Source organism: Penicillium rubens, assembly GCF_028828025.1.
Source record: "Penicillium rubens strain IBT 27055 chromosome Unknown utg000004l_segment0_segment0, whole genome shotgun sequence".
Classification (NCBI taxonomy): domain Eukaryota; kingdom Fungi; phylum Ascomycota; class Eurotiomycetes; order Eurotiales; family Aspergillaceae; genus Penicillium; species Penicillium rubens.
This window is the reverse complement of record NW_026890602.1, coordinates 2,600,758-2,622,708: the sequence shown is the minus strand read 5'-3', so window position 1 is coordinate 2,622,708 and position 21,951 is coordinate 2,600,758. Positions and strand designations below refer to the sequence as shown.

Below are 21,951 nucleotides of genomic sequence, written 5' to 3'. Positions count from 1 at the left end.
TCTTGGCATTGACACCTGAGGCAGTTAACTATGAGCTAAACCGTTTTGGGAACTATACACTGTCCTTCCATCAACGTCAAGGTCAAAACCTCAAGTATTGGAAGACAAGCTCGCGGTATAATGCAAGAGTAGATGTCCATACATACTATTCAAATGCAGGCATTCTTAGAGCTCTAATTCATTAGCCCGACAGCGTTATTGATTCTATTGCCTACCAAGCTACTTTGCACTTCGGTAGTCTTTCCGAATGCCTTCTTGTTTACCTATACCTACATCCGTTTGTCAAATGCCTCTTTCCTCAGGCCGATGCGTAATATATATAGCTTGCAAATTCCCTGCTTGTAGAAACTCAATCCATCTTCCTTTCTCTCCCCTTCTTTCTGGGGCATCCTCGTAGGTGTGCTAGGGATCCATTTCCAACCATCACCTCCCTATTACCACTACCATGGCATCAACCCCATCGAGCAAACGTCCAGGTAGTAATTTCGCTTGAATATATCCAGGATCCTATCAACCTAACACATTCATATAGCCAAGAAACGTCCTAGGTTGAGCAATGAGCCTAGCAACGAGGCCTCTGGCTCGTCTGTAGAGACCAACTTCCCTCCTCGTTGGGATCCCACAGTTGAGGCTATGGCCCAAACTGCTTCAACAAGTAACTGATTATGTTCCTATTGATGGTGTACAGACCCCTTCCTACAGCTTCATACTAATGTTTTCGATAGCCTACCCGACACTTGACACTGCAGGGAATCCCATGTTGAATCTTTGCACCACTCCGATAGAGCTCCAAATACTTTCCTTGCCCCCAGTCCGCGACCTCGACTGGCGTCTCGTTGATAAAGCTAATCTGGCGTCCCAGAACCGACGTCGAGCTGCGCTTGGTCAACGCTATGGTAAGGCTGCTTTGCCTGGACAAGGGTGTGCACGATGTGAGAGAGGGCGTGGTGCTTTCAAATCTTGTGTTTTTATGGACTTAGGAATGTTTAGAAGGGCTCTGTTTGCTGGTGCATGTATGAACTGTGTATTTGCTTACCAACAACCAGAGTGCAGCTTTCGGGGCCCTGATCCTCCAAAATGGATCATCGAGTGGATCCATGCAAACAATCAGGCCCGGGGGCAGGGTAGCAGTGTTGCTCAAATTGCGGGACCTATATCTGTGCCTGCTCATCTTGGAGTTCCTTCTTCTACTTCCACTCAATCCCAGCAACATGGTCCTACCTACTCCGCCAAGTGGTACAGAACGCCTTTGGATGACGGCTCGCTAGCAAATGACACCACTGGCATGATTGCCGTTCGTGAGGATCTACGTGAGATTTGTGCTCGTGTGGAGTATGATATCAAGAAATTGTCGAAGTTCGCTGGAGATGATGGATCGGACGAGGAGGCTCTTGAAGATAATGAGCCGAACCCTTTCTACGATTCTGCTTCTGAACATGGTGATAATGATACTGGTTCGGCGGATGCGAGATCTGAGAATGATGAATCGGCAGTTGAATCGGGGGGTGTTGGTACTCTGGGTGTTGGCTCGGTCGATCTAAATTCGGACATTGTTGACTCTGATGTTGATTCTGATGAAGTTGACGAGTAAACGGATTGGTTTCTTTTCTACCTGAAATACTTGGAACATGATATGAAAATCTCTACTCTTATTTTGAGAACCAGCCTGTGAATACATGTATCCAGCCTCTCAATGAGAGAAGAAGATACCTAGAAGGTATGTAGGTATCGGAAGTCAGCCGATACTGACGCGTCAGCCGATACTGACGCGTCAGCCTGGAGAACATCTCGAGGACACATCCATAGCCCAGGGAGATAAAACTAAACATAGACGTAATTGTATCTTGAACTATAGCCTCATTCATAATTCATATCAAATGCTTTTATGTACAGTCACGTTCTGAATCCGGCTTAACGAAAACGGCAATCGATCGGCTCCCGTGGTCTTTGCCCTGTCTTTACTTTAATCTCCTTGACTCTCCGAAACTCTTTGATTCCCCTTATATTGTAACTATCCCTGACTCTCGTTTAATTTCCTATTCCACCTAATCTTTCGCCATTCTCTGTGGCGGTGAACCACCTGGGCAGGCCCCTGCTGACGTATTTGCCCGAATTCGCCGACCTCCGCACCTCCTCGGTGGAGCGAATTGTCCTTCCTCTCGACTTTCTCAATTATACCGGAATGCTTCCTTTTGTCTGGTATCCTGTGTAAATCAAGGCTTTTGCCCCTCTGGACATGTCCATTTGCGATCGACCGACATAGCATAACAAGATGACATCCCACCTCGACGATCGGGCCACCACCTCCGCCTCCGATATCCCTTTGAAAGATCTGGAATCTGCCTCGGAATCTGACTCGACAATCACACCCCGCTGGAATGGCTTTTCTCAATTTCACCCCTCCAACATTCTCGCGCATCCAGACGGACTGGCACCGAAGATGTCGCAAGAAGACTGGCTGGCATATTCTGAAGACACATGGCACAGGTTGACACTTGCACTCACACCAAGTTTCCTACAACATTTAGTGGGCGGTTCGTCACCCCAGCCTGCGAAGCTTCATGCCATCGCGGCTCTAGACGGGCTGCGTGGCTGGGCCTGTCTCCTGGTCTTCAACTTCCACTTCTTCTTCACATACACATGGAAAGTCGCGATAGGATGGGGGTTTGGAAAGGAGAACTTTGGGATTCACCAGCTGCCCTTCTTCCACATGCTGATCTCTGGTCACATTATGGTGGCCATCTTCTTCGTCCTCTCCGGCTATGTTTTGTCATATAAACCGCTGAAAACCATTCGGAGCAGGTCCTTCGATCAAACTTTCACCGTGCTCGCATCAGGAACCTTCCGTCGGGCATTTCGTTTATATATCCCCGCAATTACTGGGATTCTTTGCGTCTTTGTGGCTGTTCGTCTTGGACTGTATAACTACTCCCATAGCGTCATCAAGGAGGGGCACACAATCCTCGGTACTAACGAGCAACATCCACGTGTTTATAAATCCTTCTCAAAACAAAGCGATGACTTGTGGGTCACGTTGGCTACCTTGATGAACCCATTCGATTATGCGCTCTACTACAACTATTACAACCCGCACCTATGGACAATTCCTCTCGAATTCCGCTCCTCGCTTATCCTATTCATTGTCATCATGGGGACATCACGCTTGGTGGCACCTGTGCGCATGACAGTAGTCTCTGGCTTGACTTGGTTCTGCATGCGTTATGGTCGCTGGGAAATCGTCTTATTCCTCTTCGGCATGCTGATGGCCGAAATGGATCTCATCAACGGAACCTGGGAGCCATCCGCACGACCGGCAGTAGAAGAAGACGACAAAACAACCATTCGCCTCAGTCCCGGCAGCAAAACCACCATCAGAGTCTCCCGCCGCGGGCTATGGATCTCGCTCTTCGTAGTCGGTCTGTACTTCGGTTCATGTCCCAACATCGGGTTCAAGTGGACACCTTTCTACAGCTGGCTGTGGCACATCACCCCCAAGACCTACCCAGAACCGCATCGCTTCGCGCAGACTATCGGAGCCGTGTTTATCGTCTTCTCCATCAACCACTCCCCTGACATCCAGAAACTCTTCACGAATTCCTTCTCCCAATACCTAGGCAAGATCTCCTTTGCATTCTATGTCGTCCATGGCCCCGTCCTCCACTGTCTGGGCTATTCCATCATGCCCAACATCTGGAATCTCACTGGCAAAGAGACCAACTTCCAATACTGCCTCGGTTTCCTCATTGGCTGGCTCATCTGCCTCCCCGTCGCCATCTGGCTAGGCGATGTGTTCTGGCGCGCCGTGGACATCCCCAGCGTCAAGTTTGCGCGCTCGCTCGAAGATCGTCTCATTTGCAAGTATCCGACACTCAGTCGTCCAACCCTGGCTACCCGCGCAGAGTGAAACTGTTCGTTGTTTGCAACAAACTGTTCATATTAGACTGTGATTGTTAGCGGTTGCTTTCTCTGTCTTGCTACACCTGTAATTCATATGATACCTGCTCGCTGGGCGAGCCTTTTTGGTTATTTTTACTGTATTAGATCGTCGTGTCTCCAGCTCCTGTTACTTAGAATCGTGATCAAACTAGACTATCACGTCATACCTCTCCTTCAACAGAAAATGGAAGTACGTAAATATCCCAGAGCAGAACATTCAATAACCACCATCTTATACGCGCTTCCTATTCGAGCAGCCGAATACTCACGGCGGAGTGGAGCCCTGTCATCTTAGTTGTTCCAAGGGGGTTACCATAAGCTGGAGTAAGATAATTCAAGTAGGAGAGATGGCCTAAGGCCATTCTTAACTAATAGGAAATGGTACATATCCAATGTGTAGTTCGTTCATTCATTCACTCGTACCAAACAAGTCAGAAGTATGGCCAATCAATAGACACAAGAGCAGTCCATGAAGACGGCCGGATTGTAGCTGGACTTATGCAAATAGCGTACCGGATCAGACACAGAAAGGCCGATAGTACTGGCGAAGCACACAAACAGCAAAGCAAAGCAAAACAGGGGATGCTGTGGGCACGCGAAGCTATAGATCGCGGCAAACAGAAACAAATATCAGAGATTGGACCATCTAATGCAAGAGCCATGGTTGTCGGAAAGCTCCAGGGAAGAGAAGAGACGGAAGTAGGGAAATCAGGACCTGATTTTGTGGTTGGCTCATAACGCAACACCAGTTAGTCCTCGTCCACCGCACACTCCCAGCCATTCCCGTGGCTGGCCGGTGTGGTTAGGCCCGCCTTGTGGGGACCAGCTGATGTTGGACACTTCGTATTCGCTCTGCCAGACGCCGGCTGGGCCGCGCTCCGAGGTTGTGGAAGGCGGCGCTCCTGGGGTGTTGGAGGGAGGGGAAGCAACTGGTGCGGCGTTGTGCGGGTTGATGAGGTCCCAGAGGAGAACCATGCTATCATCGCCACCGGATGCGAGGATGCCGCGACGGCTTGGAGACCACTCTACGCAGTTCAAGGCAGCTGAATGGCCCTTCAATTCCAATAGGGCCTGGCCTGGTTGTCGGACGTCGAGAACGCGGACAACACTGGAGTCCTGTGAGAATGTTGCCAGGAGGTGGGCATCATGTGGGGATGCTGGGAAATTGCGTTAGCTTGTAGTTATATTCCATGTTTTAGTATGCCATCCATACCTGCGATCCTCAACAAAGGCGGAGGGTAGAGGCCGGTTTGCGATTGGCCGGGGGGGCTGGAGCTTCCGGGAGCTCCTGGGCTCATGACTGCTGAAGATATTGTCAATATTCAGAGCACGTAATTACTATCAGGCAGACACGTACGCTTTTCGTTCTTATCCGTCGGCTCGTAAATGATTGTGCTATGCTCAAGGCTTCGCAGATCGAACATTCGCACACTACCGTCAGCGCCGCAGCTTACAAAAACATCGACACTGTTGGCGCAGAAGCGAACATCATACACCTCCTTGTCGTGGGCAATCAGTTGCGTCTTCGCTGTCAATGTGGGAATGTCCCAGATGGTGCAAGTTGTGTCAATACTCGAAGTAATGATCAGACTAGGAGAAATTGTGTTCCAGTCAAGAGAGGTAATAGGAGCAGTATGCTCGGGGGATTTTGAGTTAGACAGCAAGGCCAACGGGGAAAGTTTGGAGGTGGCGGGCTCTCGCTGGTTCATGGGACGAGTGATCGAGTTTGAGCTTTGGAGAGGCTGAGAATTTGGCAGTGACCATAAGCGAAGGTGGTCTCCTGACGTGGCCAGCAAATCAGTTGATTGCTTCTGAGATGAGGGAGGCTCCCAGAGGATGCGGGTAACAGGGTAAGAATGTGTTGCCTCGGCTGTTTTCACATAGTCGAGTTTGATCTCCCCTGCGGCCGCATCTGGTGTGTCGGGATCTGGCTGCGTCCAGTGGGTATCGAGGATTTGAATCTATTAACTGGTTAGCACAAACATATTCATCCATAGGGTGGATTCACATACATAGTTGTGGCTATCTTCTAAATAGCTTCCCATGGCTAGCTTTCCACCAAAGCCCGAGTTGCCTGTGATGGGCCATTTGCACCAATCCACCGCGTATATAGGCCACGGGGCCACGTAATTGCTGTTGGTCGGCACCTGGTTGTCTCCATTATTGTAAGACATTGATGACATTCCGGGGTTCATAAGTGCCTCGCTCAACAAGTGTTCACCGGATGGCCTGATATCGGCGAGGCCAAGAGGAGAATACTTGGAGCCTTGCGGGGTGTGAGGCGGAAATCCTCCAGGCGAGGAGGGATATTTGGAGCCATCAGGCGCAGCATGTTGTTTGTACATGGATTGGTCGAACCCGGCGGGGCTAGATCGTGAATGTCCATGCGAATTGATCATGCTGGCTCGGTGGTTGGACTGCGACGATGACTGCGGCATGGTAGGGACGACTGATGGAGCGGTATTTATTGATACTGCAGCCGGACGGTTCTGGTTCCCTGGCTGCAAGGCTCCGGGAAGGGCACTACTGCTAGTGTTCCCGTCGCCGCCGTACTGAGAGCTCTGTTGTACGTTGATCGAGGGGAGTCGGGCACCTGCGTCCGATGTGGTGGGATAGTCGTGCGAGGAGGATTGGCGGGACAGGTTCGGGTTGATTGGCCCGGTTGATGGAATGTGAAGCTCCTCCGGCTGGCGACTGAAGACAGCTGAGCGCCGGTGAGAGTCGTAGGAGGCGGGATTCGACATGATGCGGTCTATGCTGAAGAGCAAGAGCGCCGTCTATGCAGGGGATGGTGCGATGGATCGTAGTTGGGAGGATGAGCTCCACTGTTTCTCGATCGAGACCAGTGAAGGAGGTTGGGGGGTGCACCAAATCGGGGATATAGCGGGGCTTCGAAGGAGCTCCAACCAGAGGACCGTGTCAGCCAGATATCATTCCAGCTTATCAGGTCACTTGGCTCTCAATGGCATCCTCATCTCGATCAGAGAGTTGTAGAATCGAGGACAGAGGGCGGTGTCATCCCACGAGAAATAGCTGACTCAGCCGGGTACCCCAGCCTGCGATGTGGATGGATCCGATCACTTCTTCAGGGAATTGTGGTTCTTTTGTTTCTGTGGTCTATGTGATTTCTCGGTTTTCTCGGTTTCTTTGTTGATCTTACATCTCTTGACTTGGGTGTTAATCCCCCCCAGTGCTCGTTGCTGTAATTATATATTCTTCACACCATGGCTTCCGATCACATCAATTCACCCTCGGCTTTACTACTACTTCCCCCGCCTCCAGCCTTTTCTTTTGCCCAAGTCAAAGATGTCTTCCAGCCATCCTTGGTGGACGTCTACACTAAGCTCTCAAATGCCTTGAGTGGATCCAACCGTACAGCTGTGCTGGATATTGCTTTGGCCATTCCAGATCTTCTTTCCCCGAGCTGCCAACCTCGGGCCAAAGTGTTTGCACAACTCCAACATTACCTGACCAGCGTCTATACCCTGGTTGGTGCTGTCTGTGCAACGCAGAACATTGAATTAGACTCTCCAGGTGGCATTGACACCCGGGTGGTATTTATCGATGCAAGTGAGAACACCTCGGCCATCCAGGCCTCTGGTAGTTCTCGCTTTGGGCCCATTCTGGACATCCGATCACTAGCTAATTCGGGGCGCTGTTGGGATTATGTTTTCTATTTGTCCAACATAACAGGCCAGAATTTGGCTAATTCCTTCACCAACAGTGTCGGCAGCCAGGATCGGGACGGCAGGGCGGCAAGCATGAAAGCCATCATAAGCGAGCCTGACTGGACGATCTCTGGCCGCCTGTTAATTCCCGACGACCAACATCCATCCACTCCACAGTATTCCGTGGTCGTTGGTGGCACATTTGATCACCTTCATGTCGGTCACAAACTTCTGCTCACAGCAGTTGCATTGGTCCTGGAACCGCTGGACCGGGGGCAGGAGGGCCGCCTGACCATCGGGGTGACCGGGGATGCGCTGTTGGTCAATAAAAAATATGCCGAATTTCTTGAGAGTTGGGAGGAACGTTGGCAGAGTACTGCGGCTTTCCTGACGGCCATTATGGATTTCTCGCCTGAAAAGAAACCACCGCAGATTGAACGTGCCTTTGCGCCAGGTCCCAATGGCAAGATGGTCGTCGTAAGGATCCAGCCCAACCTTGCCTTTGAATTTGTGGAGATCTCCGATCCATTTGGCCCAACGATTACCGAGGAGAACCTTGGAGCAATTGTTGTTTCGAAGGAGACGCACTCAGGAGGGGCGGCCGTCAACGAAGAGCGGGTGAAGAAGGGATGGAAAGGCCTTGCCGTATTCGAGGTGGACGTACTCCAGTCTGGGGAGGCTGCCACTGTCACTGACGTTGAGAACTTTGAGTCCAAAATCAGCAGCACAGATGTCAGACGGCGCCGAGCCCATCTCGCGAAGGTCTGATAGGTTGCATGCACACGGCACGTAATGATATGGAAGATCCGATAGCTAGTAGATAATCTCTGAAACACATGTACATACATTAGTCCGTCTTGATTTCGGCCATTAACCCCCAATCCTTTTGGGCAGGCATATAACCCACACGCATGGTCCATCACCCTGCATGATGTGATGACTTGCCGGCGGGGTCTGCATTAGTCCCCCTCTTCAACACTACTCACTCTCATCCAATGGCCTTTTCTGCAAGTTCGCGCGCTGGCTGGCCGCAGAGTCAATCAATCATGTGATTCCTGTGTGGCACCGTCGCCAATGAAATCAAGCGGATCGGGTCAGAAAGCCCGGCTTGTCAGTGCAGAGGGCGCTAACCCAGGCACTAGACGATCGTCCCCGGTCGCGAAATCAATCGTTAGGGCGAGAGCTCTCGCCACGCATGGTGAGACAAGTCAACTGTCCTACTAGTGTCTGCAGGAGAACGGCGACGAGTCGAGTATTGGATATCAATTTTAGTTAATTTTTTATTATTCCTCGTTTCCCCTCCTCCCCAATTCCCTCCGTGATTTGTCTCTCCGGTCTTGGGGACAAGTCAAGAACGTCGACTTTCCCTCAATTTTTCCATATTTCCATGTTGCTGCTACTTCATCAAGCAGCCGATGCTTCGGCTGCGCGCGCCGATCATGGCCCAGCCACGTCACATTTATGATCTCGCTGACGAGCTACTGAGCGAGATATTGTCCTTTCTCCTCGAACCCGCACCTCGAGCCCTAAACGGTGGATTCAATGGAAATGGGCATACTTCCAGGCCTGGCGACCAACATGTCGAAGTGTCCGATCTGGATCAATTTCGACTCGTCTGCAAGCGCTTCATGCGAATAGGCACCCCTTACAAGTTTAACCGATTTACTTTGCGCTTCTCTGAGCACGGCTTTCGGCGACTAGATGAACTGGTAGACATGCAGCTGGCCTACTATGTGAAGACCATCACGTACATGGTGCGACCCTTTTATCGAGGAAGCGGTACCAGCTCTTCAATCTCTCATATAGAAGCGAGCAAATTGACTAAGAGCAAAATACAGGTTGGGCCCGGACACTGCGAACATTGGGGTCAGAGAATCCCGAAATATCCCAACTGCACAGCTGCCGACTGCGTGAACAAACCAATCTAACTGAAACCAACAATGACCGAACCCGCCTCCGCCGTGCAATCGCATCATTTTCAGCCCTACAGGAAATAAAACTCCTAAGACTCCAAGACGAAGCAGACGAGTACCTCATCGACTTTATACGCGACCACTCACTGGGGACCAGCACCAGCACCGCAAGCATCCGCTTCGACTGGGAGACCGCCTGCTCGCGCGCCGTAACAAACCTCAGCATCGCACTCCTCGATTCAAAATGCAGCTCCATCCGCTTCACAGGGCCCCAGATGAGCCCCGAAGCAACCTTACAGCTCCTCCATGCCCCGTCAACAACCCTCGCCGCCATGGGCGGACGCCTCACAAGCCTCGACATAAACTTCCACTCAGCAACCGACATTACTACGACCATGGCCGACCTCTCAGGCGTCTTCCACCGCTTCTTCATCGCGGCCAAAAACCTCATCGCCATCCACATCGGCTTCCTCAGCAAAACACCCCTAGACCTCGACCTCGAGCTACTATTCCACCACATCCGCTGGAAAACCCTCCGCAAACTCAGTATTCAAGGCTGGCGCCTGAGCGCAGATGAAATCGTCGCACTAGCACGTCGCCATAGTGCCCAGCTACGCGATTTCCGCCTACTCGGTGTCTACCTCCGGCCTGGCGGTTTGTGGCGCGATGTGCTGGTTGTCCTGCGTGAGGAAATGGAGCAGCTCGAGTGGCTGGTTCTGAAGGATATTGACTATGCTGCACATTTTGATTCTGCTTCTGTCTCAAACGGTGTGGAGATTTTCGATGATTACCCTGCTGGCCCTGTGCCATCTTCTCTTACTGTTGCGGCTGGTACGTCCTCGGCTGTTCATTCGCCGACTACGGCACCGCTCGCATCCGATGGCCTCCCTGATTTGGTAGCGGGTAGGCGATTGCCGCTGAGACGGACGTCGCTCGGGAGACTGCGTGCTTTGTCTAGTGAGGACCTAGGGGATGACGGTGTGCATGTCTTGCGTGAGCAGATGCCTCTTTGGGAGGCGTGGGTTCTTTCTGCTCCGCATCGCGTTAAAAGGAATGGTCAGTCACGTTGGAGTATGTAAAAAGGAGAGGCAGAGAGGTGTCTAAAACATGATAGTTACTTTTTGGATACTTTTTGGAGGTGGGGGCTGTTTGAATTACCTTTTTGATGACTTGCACGTATTAGAGCCGTTTGAATATATATTCGGGTACAATTATATTGTTCCAAGACGGATTTCGTGTTAAAAAATATACCGCATTAATATTGACTAAAGATATGGATGTCTATGTAAGGGATGCAATCTTCAGGGTATCATCAAATACAAATGTGTTGGAGGACGAGGATCAACTCTGCACCGGTTATTTTTCAAAACCCCCTATTTATAACACCTGGCCCAGTCGCCGCCAGAGCGTGCGAAAGTAAGCCCTTTCACGAAATCACGACGGCGACAACGGCCAAGTTTATCCACCGGGCAACCGTGCAGCGGAATAACACGGTCATTAACGAGGACTCGCACGAGCGGCTCAGGTTCCCGACGACATTGCATCATCTCAACATAAGCCCGAGCACCGAAGGGGACTGTCCAGGCGGATGAGAACCCGTCTGTTTGGCTAGGAGACTGGACGTGGGTGAGCGAGAGTGGAGCGGTGCCGTTGTACAGCCCCAAAGCAAAGAAGAACGGGATCATTCCGTTGTCATGCGTGAAGTCGGCATACATGGTGTAGTTGAGGGGGAATGTCGCAGCGCCGGGGGCATCGAGCGTACGGTTTGTGCTTGTGTGGTCTCTCACTGGGTGGCGAGTGAGTCGGGCAATCAGTTCGTTTACGAAACCGACACCCTGGGTCGGGCCGAGAGGATTGCCGGCGCCATAACCATAGTACTTGCTTAACGACTGGAGGTAGTCATATTGGCTCCATTCGGTCGGGGTGAAGAGGTCGCAGAATGGAGATAGCTCGGCTGCGTCGTCACTTGAAGACACTGTCTCGAAAGGGCAGATGTCCATCAGACTGACAACATGGATGTCTTCAAGTTTAACGCCAGGGAGATCGGCCTCGAGACGAGCTCGGATGGGCGGCACAAAGATTTTCATGTATTTTTCTTCGACCTTGTCGCCCAGCTCATTGTCTTCGAACTTAGGACAGATCTCGCTGTGGTTCAGAGTGTTGTTGGTGCCAGACTCTTCTGAGATGATGACGTTGGTTTTGGGGCTTGGCTGACGGTGATTGGCATTTTTATCATCCAACTTTGCCTGCTGGAATCCCTTGATAAAGTTCACGCCTGAAGCCACAACCCGCCCTGAGTCAGATGACCGAATGAAGGGCACAGCTTTCTTCGCCAACGCCTCGTAGCGCTGGTAGAATTTGGTCCCCGAGTCCACCATCTGGTTCACTCCGAAGGGTACCAAATCATCACCGCCCATGGTGTACTTGTATGAGCGGAGGAACTTCGTGTTGCCATTGTATGCAGTCGCGTTCGCTTGAATATTTTCAATGAGCTTGGCATATACCTTGCTCTTCTTCGCGGACGGGAATCGAGCACCATGACGGGAGATCACTTGAGCAAAAGTGATCTGACAATCATGAGGTACCTCATTCGAGATGGATGATTCTTCGGAAAGAGAGAAATAGGGCGAATACTGGCCCCACTTGTGTGAGAGCTCGGAATTGCATTGGTAACCGCCATCGACAGTAGTGCAGTCAGATCTCTTCGACATGTTCACGGGGGAAGTCAGAGGTAGGTCAGGCTGGGTTGTGGCACGTGGAGGAGGGTTGCACTGGGTTCCCTTCGCGAAGTACACAACCAGGGCGAAAGTGCCCAGCAGCGACATGATGGTCAACGCTGTCCATCTTCGGGAAGATTGCTGGCGTTGCTGTTTCCAGCGTCGCTCTTGTTTCTCTCCGAGAAGGCCCTCTTCCTCTCCATGGTTTTTAGAGAAAGCCGCCATCACACCGGTGAATACACGAAATCACAGCTTGACTAGTCCGTGACACCTGTGAGCATATAGAATGCGAAGAGGGGAAAACCAGTTCATATTTAAATGTCGACCTGACTGTAAAAGCATTTGGGTTAACCCTTGCGAACGTTGTGCTCGTGAGTGTTTTGCTCCCGCTGATTGGTCCGTCGCTCTTGCTTGAGGCTGCAACACGTGGACCGGGAGATGCCCTACCCGTGACTGGGATACCTCGCAGTACTTAAGTTTACTATATTTTAGTATGCAGGCAGGTGTCACTAGAGGTACCAATTATATACTAGCCCAACGGGGAATTTCGACATGTGGTGATCGTCCAAATCTCACGTACAACATCCTCATTTCATTATAATCTACATTGTTTCTTTCCGTCCAGGGCAATTATGTCTTACCTGAGTTTTCCAAGACTAGCTTGTTCCTTCTAAGCTCATGGATAGAGTTTCTGTGGCTCCTATCAGATGAGATTACCATGCCCTATACTCATTTCGTACCCGGAGCCTTCAAGCAAAATCGATATGTTCGTAATCTACCATTGCAGGCGACCTCGGTTTACTACTTTCCACATGATATATCTGAGCATCGCCTCCTCCAAGGCTACATGGTTACATTGATAAAAATACATTCCACCAATTACAAGAAACCGAAGCAACATGTGCAGTGAATTGAGATATTTTATATAGATTGCGGCAACAATCTAAGTAACTAGAAGGAATAGAAGGAATGACTGGAGAGCAAGCATGTTGTACATGCGCCTACTGTGGACTCCATTCAGCAATGCTACTTTTGGTCCAGTGTTTTCTTCCCCTTCATCAGATCCATACATATGGTACATGAAAACAAATTGCCTACGTACTCAATTGCTGTAGAGACACTCCGTATGTAGGTGATAGACTCGACCAAAAGGTCATTGACATCAAAATCCCTTGCTGCAGTGAGAAAATTAAGGCATGATCGTCCGTTTCAACGTTCGGTGCTGACATGTAGATCATATGTAGATCAATTAGATCACTCTGGCCGAGAGTGATAAAGGCGTACGGAGTATCAGCACCACCCCCTAAGTACCTAGGTATGTACATAAGGACATATTTAGGATATATATTGAACCGGGAAATAGAGACTAAATATACACCGTAGCAGTATGCTAGACTAATAGCTGCTTCTAGCAGAAGCTGACGATGGTTATATATAATCACAAATAAATCTGATTCCGCGCGGAGCGCGGCGGAATGACTGCAAACCAGCCAGGTACTCCACAGGGAGGAGTACCTATCAGCTTGTACTTTGATAAAGGGAAAACGGTAAAGCCTCCAGCATGAATTGACTTGAATGGCGGGGGCTTTTTTTTTGTTTATTTCTCTACGGGCTAATGAACACTTAACTCCGCGAGTAAATAGTTAGAGGCCCATTCAATGTAATTTGGTTTCTGGTTTAGCACCGTCTGTATATGCATCTATTGCCCTGACAAATATGTACGTACACGAATTAACTTGAAGACACACGGGACGCAAATAGAATCCACGCCGACGATATATTCCACTCACGCCACCTCGACTGTAATGGTATACTCGTCCCCCTTCTGTCCAACCACAGTGATTTTGACACCATCTTCCGAAACAAAAGTTTCCCGGCCCGTCTCGGTTGTGAAATGGGCATCATTGAGTTCGTCCCCACCACATCCCCCAGAACTTGGGGTCGCATCATGGACGCGAATAGGGCCTTGGCCCGAACCCGTGGATGACGATACCGTATAGACAAGGACTCCCGTACTGCAAGCACTGCTATCCGCGCCATCCTTGGTTCTCACCTCAGCGACAATAGCAGTAGTCTCATCCCGCCTCACAACGACTCCCTTGACGCCCTCCTTCGTTCCCACAGGGGTAATGGTGTGAGTTGTCGATCCAGCACCGTCCACACAATCGAACTGGTCATCGGAAAACCATCCCAGCTTCCACTTGTGCCACGCAAAGTAATCGGGAAGGGCGCCGCTAATCAAGCCCATAATGTCATGCCCACCAACGTACATGGTAGTGCTGTCGCCAGTATCCGAGCTCGGATACAGATCCGGTAAACCCATTGTGTGTCCAGTCTCGTGGTTCATCACCAGGAAGCCCCATGAGTCAGGAGCGTCCTGGCCGAAGGTGACAGTCTTACTGATAATAGTTCCATCCCCTGCCGTCAGTTCCCCCATGTAGGTAGGTGAGAACGAGATGTGCTTTGCTGCCTTGGTCGGTACGATATAGAGAACATCGGTGCCGGCGAAATTGATGGCCTTGCCGACTGAGTCCAGCGCGTCTTGGATGTACTCTGCTAGAAGCTCTGAGGTAATTCCCCGGTCGTAGGGGTAGGAGGTGGACGCTTTGGGCATGCGGTAGAAGCGGGATGTGTCGGTGGTGATGTCGAGACTGAGTTGACCAAAGGAGGAATTGGTGTACCAGTCTGGTGCACCGGGAACGAAGAGCTGGTGTAATTCCTCCGTGGCCTCTGAGGCCGGTGCATCAGGGAAGTCAACGAAAATCATATAGGCGTTGAGGGTGCCAGTACTTGGGGCAAAAGTCTGGTCTGTAGCACCGATACCCTCGCTGAGATCCACTGAAGTCGGCTTGAGCTTGCAGGCACCATTCCCGGCGGCGCGTGAGTTGAGAGAACGAGACGGATGGCTTTGGAGTGGAAATCCAGCTCTAAGACTAGGTATAGAAAACGAACCGGGAGCGGTTGGGCATGCCTCGACAACCTGTGTCCAGAGGCAGAGTAACCCCCAAGGAGCGAGCCCTAACAGCTGATTGGATTGGATTTTCATCTGTACAGCTCTTGATGTGGATGATTTATGCTTTGTACCAAGTATATCATTGACTGGTAATTAAGGGTTTTATAGTAAGGAAGCGCGTTCGGTTCGAAGTGAGACAGGAGTCGGGGAACAATAATTACGAAACAACTAGGAAATTCAAAGGGCTCCTTAGCATCGTACATATCCATCAAGTGGAGAAATATTGGCCGTCGGGAATAAGACATTTAATGTTGACTCTCATCTGAACAACTAATGTTCCAAATCAGTTTCATACAATGAAACTAGACCTTGGCAAAACCCTCAGGGGCCCTTAACAGCTCTGATTCATCCTACATACATACGTATGTATGTATCGTAGCCATCCGTGGACATGCGCACTGGCTAGTTATACCTAGGTAGACTGTCTACTATCTTAGGCATCGGTGCCTTTAGTAGTCCTCCAGGGGGACAAGAACGAGCTCATGACGGCTGCATCACAAGGTGGGGTATCTAGGAACCAGGGGCGAGCCACCACGCACCAACGCGAAAGGATTGTGACGTTGAATCAGGGCCGTGATACTAGATATACTGAACACATTAAGGCTAGATATTCGATACGACAACCCAAGAAGGATCTGTATCTAAGGGGGAAGTTGTCCTTTTTGACTCCAGAATATATTGATTGTTGCAGTCCTCTAAAAACCTACAGATGTCGCCCACCCTTAATGAAGCCTCACTCATTGAAGGCTGGCTCCTTGAACGATATGCAAAACAAACTTGCGATGACCCGTGGTCTATTGAGCGATATTCAGCATGTCGCTTACTCAAGGAAAGCGGCATACCATGCTACCTCTGGGCCGAAGATGCTTTAGCATACTATGGAGTACCCACGGTTGTCTTTGACGTACACATCGTCGTGGGCGATGCCAAGAAAGCCGCAGGCACACTTGTTGAAAGAGGCTGGCGCCCTCCGCCTCCCGAGTTTGAAGCGCGGTACATCGACATTGCGGAGGCCACTTGCTACCTTGTTGAACTGCAATGCAAGAGCGTGGGCCCCACAGATCCTTTGGTCGCTCTCACCGCTGCCTCTGATTGAGATATCAAGCTTCCGGACATTGCCACACAGACAAGCTGCTATCACCAGGGAACCGCTAGATGGCCCTTTATCCCAGCGTTACATCAACTTCTGGATTCCTTTATCAGAAGATGGCTGGATACTCCTGATGTGTACTGTTTCTTTCGCAGCCACACAGGCTGCCTTTTAGGCTATCTTTACGAATATGTTCCGATTTTAAAACTCAGAGAATTTGCTGCTTACTTGAAGGTGGAGCATCGGCAATACCATGCGGACGTGGTTGCGGGAGTCAGCTATACTATGGAGCCTTTTAGAATCCATTCACAGAAGGTCCGACACTCCATACTTAGAGGGGAGTATGAATTTCGCGAGTGCTCCGTTTCGAGGGATGATGAGCAATTTTTCACAGCTGGTGTCGAGGCACGGTTGCTGGCTATGCTCCCACCTGCAAATCATAAATGAATCACGTAGTATATAGCCGTCTCAATGTCAATTTCTCTGGGTACTGTGGTTATGCAAGTATTATCACAATTATTATCCATATCATACTTCCTCATGTTCACAAAAGATGCCAACCAGAATTTTTCTTTTACAGAACATTATGTTTACTTTAACACCATCAAGTAGTAGTCGTACTCGTACATACTCCAGTTTTTGTATTTCAAACAAATATAGTAAAATTAGCCATCTAAGTAGAAGTAGAGAAGTACAGAAGTACAGAAGTAGAAATAAGGTGAACAGCCAATCAGAATTCCCGGGGTTGCCGAGACGCGCCCGACCCAAACATTCCAACTTTGCTTCAAAACAAACCAGCTCCAATCTCCAACTTCACCCTTTTACTCCTAGAATGCCTCCAATGAACAAAAATTCTGGTTTAAACGACGATTCATTTTCGCTCACCAATTTGGATGACGAAGTAATGGGCACCTCAACACGACGTGTCGACGAGGAGCTTGACTACGACATCAACACATCAACACTTGACCGCGCTTTCCCTGAATTTTCGCAAATACAGACCTCCGAAGAGGAGGAACAGGAGTTGGACGACGACCTTTCACATAGCGACCTCGACATGTCTGTTGAGGTGGGACGCGCTGCTGAGAAACCAGGGCGCGACGACTCGCGCAGTTCTATGATGAGTTTCGAAAACAGTGTACGCTCATCCTCGCCTGCCATGCGCGTTGAATACCCTACACCACAAAAGGCAGCGGCTGCCACGCGTCCGTCGCGTCGTGCAGTCAGTGACAACCTACGAAAGAACGCTCAGGTGCGACGAGCAACCCAAGCACAGAAAGAAACAATGAGCCCCCAAGCCTCGAAGACTCAACGCGACCAGCGTCGGACATTTTCCGATATGCACGCAAAAGTGCGTGACAGCTATGAGGGCTCATTTTTGGGCGATGAAAGACCTGCCCCGATCGCCACGAAAACGCGTTCGACGCGTTTTGGCAACGCAAACACCTCACAGGAGATTGCAGACGCAATTGAGCGAGCTTCGCGGGACGCCTACGCAAAGGAACTCCGCAAATCGGCTTCCAACGCAGGAACTCCCCGAAAAAGCAGTGCCAATGCAACCAACACTAACACTATTGGTGATACCATGACCCATCAATCCTTCCTTCTTCCCGACCTCCCTAACATCTCTGAACTTGTCTCTGGTGTGTACGAAGATGGCACACCTGTTTACTCCCGACAGGGTAAGATGCGCTCTACCCGATTCGTTTCTCCACTTCATGATCATACGGACGTGTCTCTCCCCCATGAGCACATGCCGTTGGATGCAGTGCCCGTCCCCGAAGACGAGAAGGCCCTGTTTGTTCATCTGAGACTACTTCAGGATAAAGTGGCAGAATTGGAGATGTTCAAGTCTGAGGCAGAGCGCAAAATGGATAGTTACCGCCAGGAGAACTCATCTTTGAAGGCGAACAGACCCCGCCAGTCATCGGCTAAGTCGGAATCGGAGGATAATGCGCATAAGAAGGGATCTAAGCGCCTGGAAAATGAGATCCAGAAGTTAGACGCAGCCAATCTCGCTTTACAAAACCAGTTGGACATTGCCGATCGAAAGGCCCAGGTCCAGGAGTCTGCCATCAAGCGCTTGAACCATGACAGAGAGTCGGCTATCTCACAACTTGGAGCCGCTTATCTTGAAACTCGAGAGCTGAAGGCCGACAACGAGGAATTGCGACGGGAAAATGCGGAACTCAGGTCCCAGCTCAGCCGATCCTCGGCCCGCAAGGCTCGCGAACAGGACACCGTTGAGTCCGAAACTAGTTCAGCCGTGTCTGATGATGTCGATGACAGCCAGCTTTACACTGAGCGCAGTGGAGACGCTAGTCGGAGCACCAGAGACATCACATCGAAAAGTAACCGCTCCACAACGAGAACCAGACGCCATGATGACTCCCGCTCCAAGGTGTCTAATCAAGTGGATAAGGAAATTTCTCGGCTTGAAAAAGAACGTGCCGATGAGGCTCTCTTCTCTATTGAGATGCCATCATCGAGACGTACATCGACCTCTAAACCATCGAAGCCAGCTGTGTCTCGCTCTTCCGAATCCAAGAGCACCCGGAAACAACCCAACATGAGCAAACAGCGCGTGAAGCGAGTGGTAGTTGAAGATGTGACTGGGCCGGAGGTGTCCGAGCAGACCAAGGCTTCGTCTGAAACCGATGTTACCTTGTTGAGCGTTATTGATGAACATGAGATCTCTCGTCTGCGCAAGACATTGGAAGAAGAAAGAATGATGCGCAAGCAGCGTCGCTCGAGTGCCCCTAAGGAATCTAATCCTACAGAGACCGTTAACTCGACCAGACAGAGCATTTTGAAAACCCCTGCCCCTCGCAAATCTTCTCTTCGCGAATCCAAAGCAGAAACCCCTCGCCCAGCCTCGGCTACTGGAGATATTACCGCTGCCTCAAAGGCAAATACCGAGGGAGACAGTAGTCTCACAGTACCAATTGCAGAGCGTCCTCGACGTCATTCAGAAAATTCATTGCCGGCAACATCCCAGCGCAAGAAGCAGCGAAATGCCGCTGACATGACATCCGCTTTCATCCTTCCTGATATCACCCTCCACCACGTCGACTTGGCGGCGACTGACCCATCCAAGTTGCCACAAGCCACCCAAAAAGCATTGGATAGCATTGCTCGTCACAATGGCCAGAACTGCACGGTTTGCAATGGTCACTCCACTGATGGCACCTGCAACCACGAGTCCGTGAAGGTCGCCAAACCCATTCCCGTGTCAGAGCGTATGCCCAAGCCATCCGTCTGGAACGAAGAACCAACCATGCGCCCCTCGCAACCCCCCGCCGTCGCTCTTGCTACTGTTCTCAAGGGCCTGGAGGACGAACTCTCTCATTTGAAGATGCAGCTGGCCACATACCAAAGCGCCTACAACAAGCTCGACGCATCGCTCGGCAAGCGGCCGCGCAAGGCCCTGCAAGAAAAGATTGACAAAGTCTTCAAGGACATCGACATGAAGTCCGACCAAATCTACGCTCTTTACGATGTTTTGGAGGGCCAAAAGCAAGATGGTCGTGAAATGACCGAGCACGAAATGGAAGCGACTCTCGAGTCAATTGGAATCGATGTTGGCGCGTCCCACGCACCTGATGTCACTGGTACTACCGATAAGTCTTCTCGCCACAGCCAGATTGACCTGGATGACGAGGAGGACTTGCCCTGGGAGGGCATCGAGAGCACTGCTGAGATGACAGGTCACCTTTCTCTGGACGGTCACTAAGCTAATGTTTATTGCATCGCGTTGCGTGTGTTGATAGCATTCTGGTTACTTTGCTGCTAATTTGGCGCTGTTTCATGGAGTATGGTTCCATCTGTATGTTTAATTCATTGAATTGGGTAATCGATTGTTGGTTAGGTACCTAAAAGGTTCTCGATACACAAATGTCATTGTGGCCATATCGCGGCCTTGGAAATAGCGTATTCCATCTCTTGTTCAATGTTGTGTAGCTCTCCTTCAGCCTGTTTACTTGTTTTGTGCTAGCTGTGTCAATCTCAATATATTCGTTCATTCTTTAGATGATATGATGGCAATGCCATATGTAACGGCCGGGATACCCCAAATGAATAGAAAAAGAAAGAAAAAGAAAAAAACGCCGTCGCTATGCTCAATAGCTCATAAAACAACTCAAATACCACGCAAGCCCCCATAGCCATTGCAAACCAAGTCAAAGCAGCATTCAGGCGGTGTTCTCTCCACCCTCCACAGCCATAGAAGCACCCTCTGTAGCCGTCGACTTCGAAGTATTAGCAGCATCTCGCTGAGAGATTTCCTCCCCAACAAAGCAGCTCAAACCGGCAAAAGCCTCGAGCAGGGTGCGCGAGTAATATTCACGCAAATCATAACCACCAGCCAGCATACGCGCATCATTGCGAATAGGATCAAGATACTGCGACGGATAATACGACTGGAGAGAATAGTAATCGCGCTTTTCGGGCACATAGCCCATAAACGGATCGTACGGCTTCTCCGGCTCGGGCGTCTTGATCTTGCGCAGACCTTTGACAAGCCCTGTATCCGCCGCACCAGCCTGCTCCACGGTAGAAAGATTCGACACACGCTTGTTGTCCAACCGCAGCGCAGCCTGTTTCTGTCGAATGCGTTCTTCCTCGCTGCGGCGCGCCGACGACTTTTTGAGAAGCACCTTGTGTCCTTCGCGCGCGATGGCCGCGGCATCTGTCGATGAGCCGGAGGCGAGTCTTGTGAGGAAATCCTCGCGTCCGGCTTGGATCTCGCGCCGCTCGGTCTCGTATTCCTGGCGTACTGCTTGGCGGCGCAGGCGGGCTTCTTCTTGTTCGAGGCTCATGCGGGCTTGGAATGAGGAGGCTTCCTCGGCTTCTATAGCTTGGTTTGCGCGGATAGATTGCATGTTATCTGCAGCGTATTTTTGGAGCTGAGCTTCGGTTTTCGCCACGTCGATGCGGCTTACTAGGTTCGCGATTATGTCCTCTCTTTGTTCGAGGAAGTCGTCATATGCCCGTTTTGAATCAAATTCTTCTTCACGACGGTTCAGGCTGATTGAGATAAACTGTTAGTCCTCGCATATCGCAGGTTGCTTTCGGGGTGTTTGGAAAGAGACATACATGTGCATCACTCGCCGCCGGATATCTACTTCTCTCTCCACCCCGATATCTTCGAATGTCTGCTTGCGGAACCGATTTTTACGCAGCGTCTTGCGACACCCGGCTACTGGGCAGTTTGCGGGACCGGATGAAAAAATGCGGTCCACGCACGACTCGCACATCTTGTGGTAGCATTCGGGGTTAATGAGAAAACGCATGTCGGGGTTGAGGTATCGCGACGATTTGCAGACGGGGCAAACCTCTGTGAAAATATGTGGTTAGCATTATGCATCACAACAAAGACAAACAAAAGCCTACCGTCTTCATCACGGCGAGAAGCCGCATTCGACGCCATGGTGAGAGTAAAGTGACGTGGAAGAGATAGACCTCAAGACTGGGTTGAGGCTGATAAGCAATCCATGCGCACGGACCACACTATCGTCAACTTTTTGCGACTTTTTTTTTTCTTTGCCTCCGACAACTCCTCTCTTTGCTCCATTTCATTAGATTGACATTGTCACTGTGAAGCTGCCACTGAGCT

The 21,951-nt window shown here is 50.5% G+C and overlaps 11 protein-coding genes across 11 annotated transcripts; 7 read left to right on the top strand and 4 right to left on the bottom strand.

Moving 5' to 3' along the window:
• Positions 1 to 445: 445 nt before the first annotated feature.
• N7525_010975 (DUF3716 domain-containing protein) lies at positions 446 to 1,591 on the top strand (the record flags this gene model as incomplete). Its single annotated transcript, XM_002561043.2, has 3 exons — positions 446 to 476; positions 533 to 655; positions 726 to 1,591. The coding sequence occupies 3 exons, from the start codon at positions 446 to 448 to the stop codon at positions 1,589 to 1,591; spliced, it is 1,020 nt and encodes a 339-aa protein (XP_002561089.2).
• Positions 1,592 to 2,272: 681 nt separating this feature from the next.
• On the top strand, positions 2,273 to 3,904 carry N7525_010974 (acyltransferase family protein; the record flags this gene model as incomplete). Its single annotated transcript, XM_002561044.1, has 1 exon — positions 2,273 to 3,904. One exon carries the CDS (start codon positions 2,273 to 2,275, stop codon positions 3,902 to 3,904), a length of 1,632 nt encoding a protein of 543 aa, XP_002561090.1.
• A 764-nt stretch (positions 3,905 to 4,668) lies between these two features.
• Positions 4,669 to 6,680, bottom strand: N7525_010973 (uncharacterized protein; the record flags this gene model as incomplete). Its single annotated transcript, XM_061215300.1, has 4 exons — positions 4,669 to 5,093; positions 5,150 to 5,239; positions 5,294 to 5,897; positions 5,949 to 6,680. 4 exons carry the CDS (start codon positions 6,678 to 6,680, stop codon positions 4,669 to 4,671), a joined length of 1,851 nt encoding a protein of 616 aa, XP_061067812.1.
• Position 6,681: 1 nt separating this feature from the next.
• On the top strand, positions 6,682 to 7,061 carry N7525_010972 (uncharacterized protein; the record flags this gene model as incomplete). Its single annotated transcript, XM_061215299.1, has 2 exons — positions 6,682 to 6,854; positions 6,884 to 7,061. 2 exons carry the CDS (start codon positions 6,682 to 6,684, stop codon positions 7,059 to 7,061), a joined length of 351 nt encoding a protein of 116 aa, XP_061067811.1.
• Positions 7,062 to 7,160: 99 nt separating this feature from the next.
• Positions 7,161 to 8,372, top strand: N7525_010971 (putative pantetheine-phosphate adenylyltransferase; the record flags this gene model as incomplete). The annotated part of the gene is made up of 1 exon (XM_002561046.1): positions 7,161 to 8,372. The coding sequence occupies one exon, from the start codon at positions 7,161 to 7,163 to the stop codon at positions 8,370 to 8,372; it is 1,212 nt and encodes a 403-aa protein (XP_002561092.1).
• Positions 8,373 to 9,019: 647 nt separating this feature from the next.
• Positions 9,020 to 10,596, top strand: N7525_010970 (F-box domain protein; the record flags this gene model as incomplete). The annotated part of the gene is made up of 2 exons (XM_061215298.1): positions 9,020 to 9,383; positions 9,443 to 10,596. 2 exons carry the CDS (start codon positions 9,020 to 9,022, stop codon positions 10,594 to 10,596), a joined length of 1,518 nt encoding a protein of 505 aa, XP_061067810.1.
• A 294-nt stretch (positions 10,597 to 10,890) lies between these two features.
• On the bottom strand, positions 10,891 to 12,459 carry N7525_010969 (histidine phosphatase family protein; the record flags this gene model as incomplete). The annotated part of the gene is made up of 1 exon (XM_002561048.2): positions 10,891 to 12,459. One exon carries the CDS (start codon positions 12,457 to 12,459, stop codon positions 10,891 to 10,893), a length of 1,569 nt encoding a protein of 522 aa, XP_002561094.2.
• A 1,561-nt stretch (positions 12,460 to 14,020) lies between these two features.
• Positions 14,021 to 15,280, bottom strand: N7525_010968 (M6 family metalloprotease domain-containing protein; the record flags this gene model as incomplete). Its single annotated transcript, XM_061215297.1, has 1 exon — positions 14,021 to 15,280. The coding sequence occupies one exon, from the start codon at positions 15,278 to 15,280 to the stop codon at positions 14,021 to 14,023; it is 1,260 nt and encodes a 419-aa protein (XP_061067809.1).
• Positions 15,281 to 15,956: 676 nt separating this feature from the next.
• N7525_010967 (uncharacterized protein) lies at positions 15,957 to 16,343 on the top strand (the record flags this gene model as incomplete). Its single annotated transcript, XM_061215296.1, has 1 exon — positions 15,957 to 16,343. One exon carries the CDS (start codon positions 15,957 to 15,959, stop codon positions 16,341 to 16,343), a length of 387 nt encoding a protein of 128 aa, XP_061067808.1.
• Positions 16,344 to 17,169: 826 nt separating this feature from the next.
• N7525_010966 (uncharacterized protein) lies at positions 17,170 to 20,070 on the top strand (the record flags this gene model as incomplete). The annotated part of the gene is made up of 1 exon (XM_002561050.2): positions 17,170 to 20,070. One exon carries the CDS (start codon positions 17,170 to 17,172, stop codon positions 20,068 to 20,070), a length of 2,901 nt encoding a protein of 966 aa, XP_002561096.2.
• Positions 20,071 to 20,527: 457 nt separating this feature from the next.
• On the bottom strand, positions 20,528 to 21,765 carry N7525_010965 (TFIIH/NER complex subunit TFB3; the record flags this gene model as incomplete). Its single annotated transcript, XM_002561051.1, has 3 exons — positions 20,528 to 21,362; positions 21,432 to 21,672; positions 21,729 to 21,765. 3 exons carry the CDS (start codon positions 21,763 to 21,765, stop codon positions 20,528 to 20,530), a joined length of 1,113 nt encoding a protein of 370 aa, XP_002561097.1.
• Positions 21,766 to 21,951: the final 186 nt, after the last annotated feature.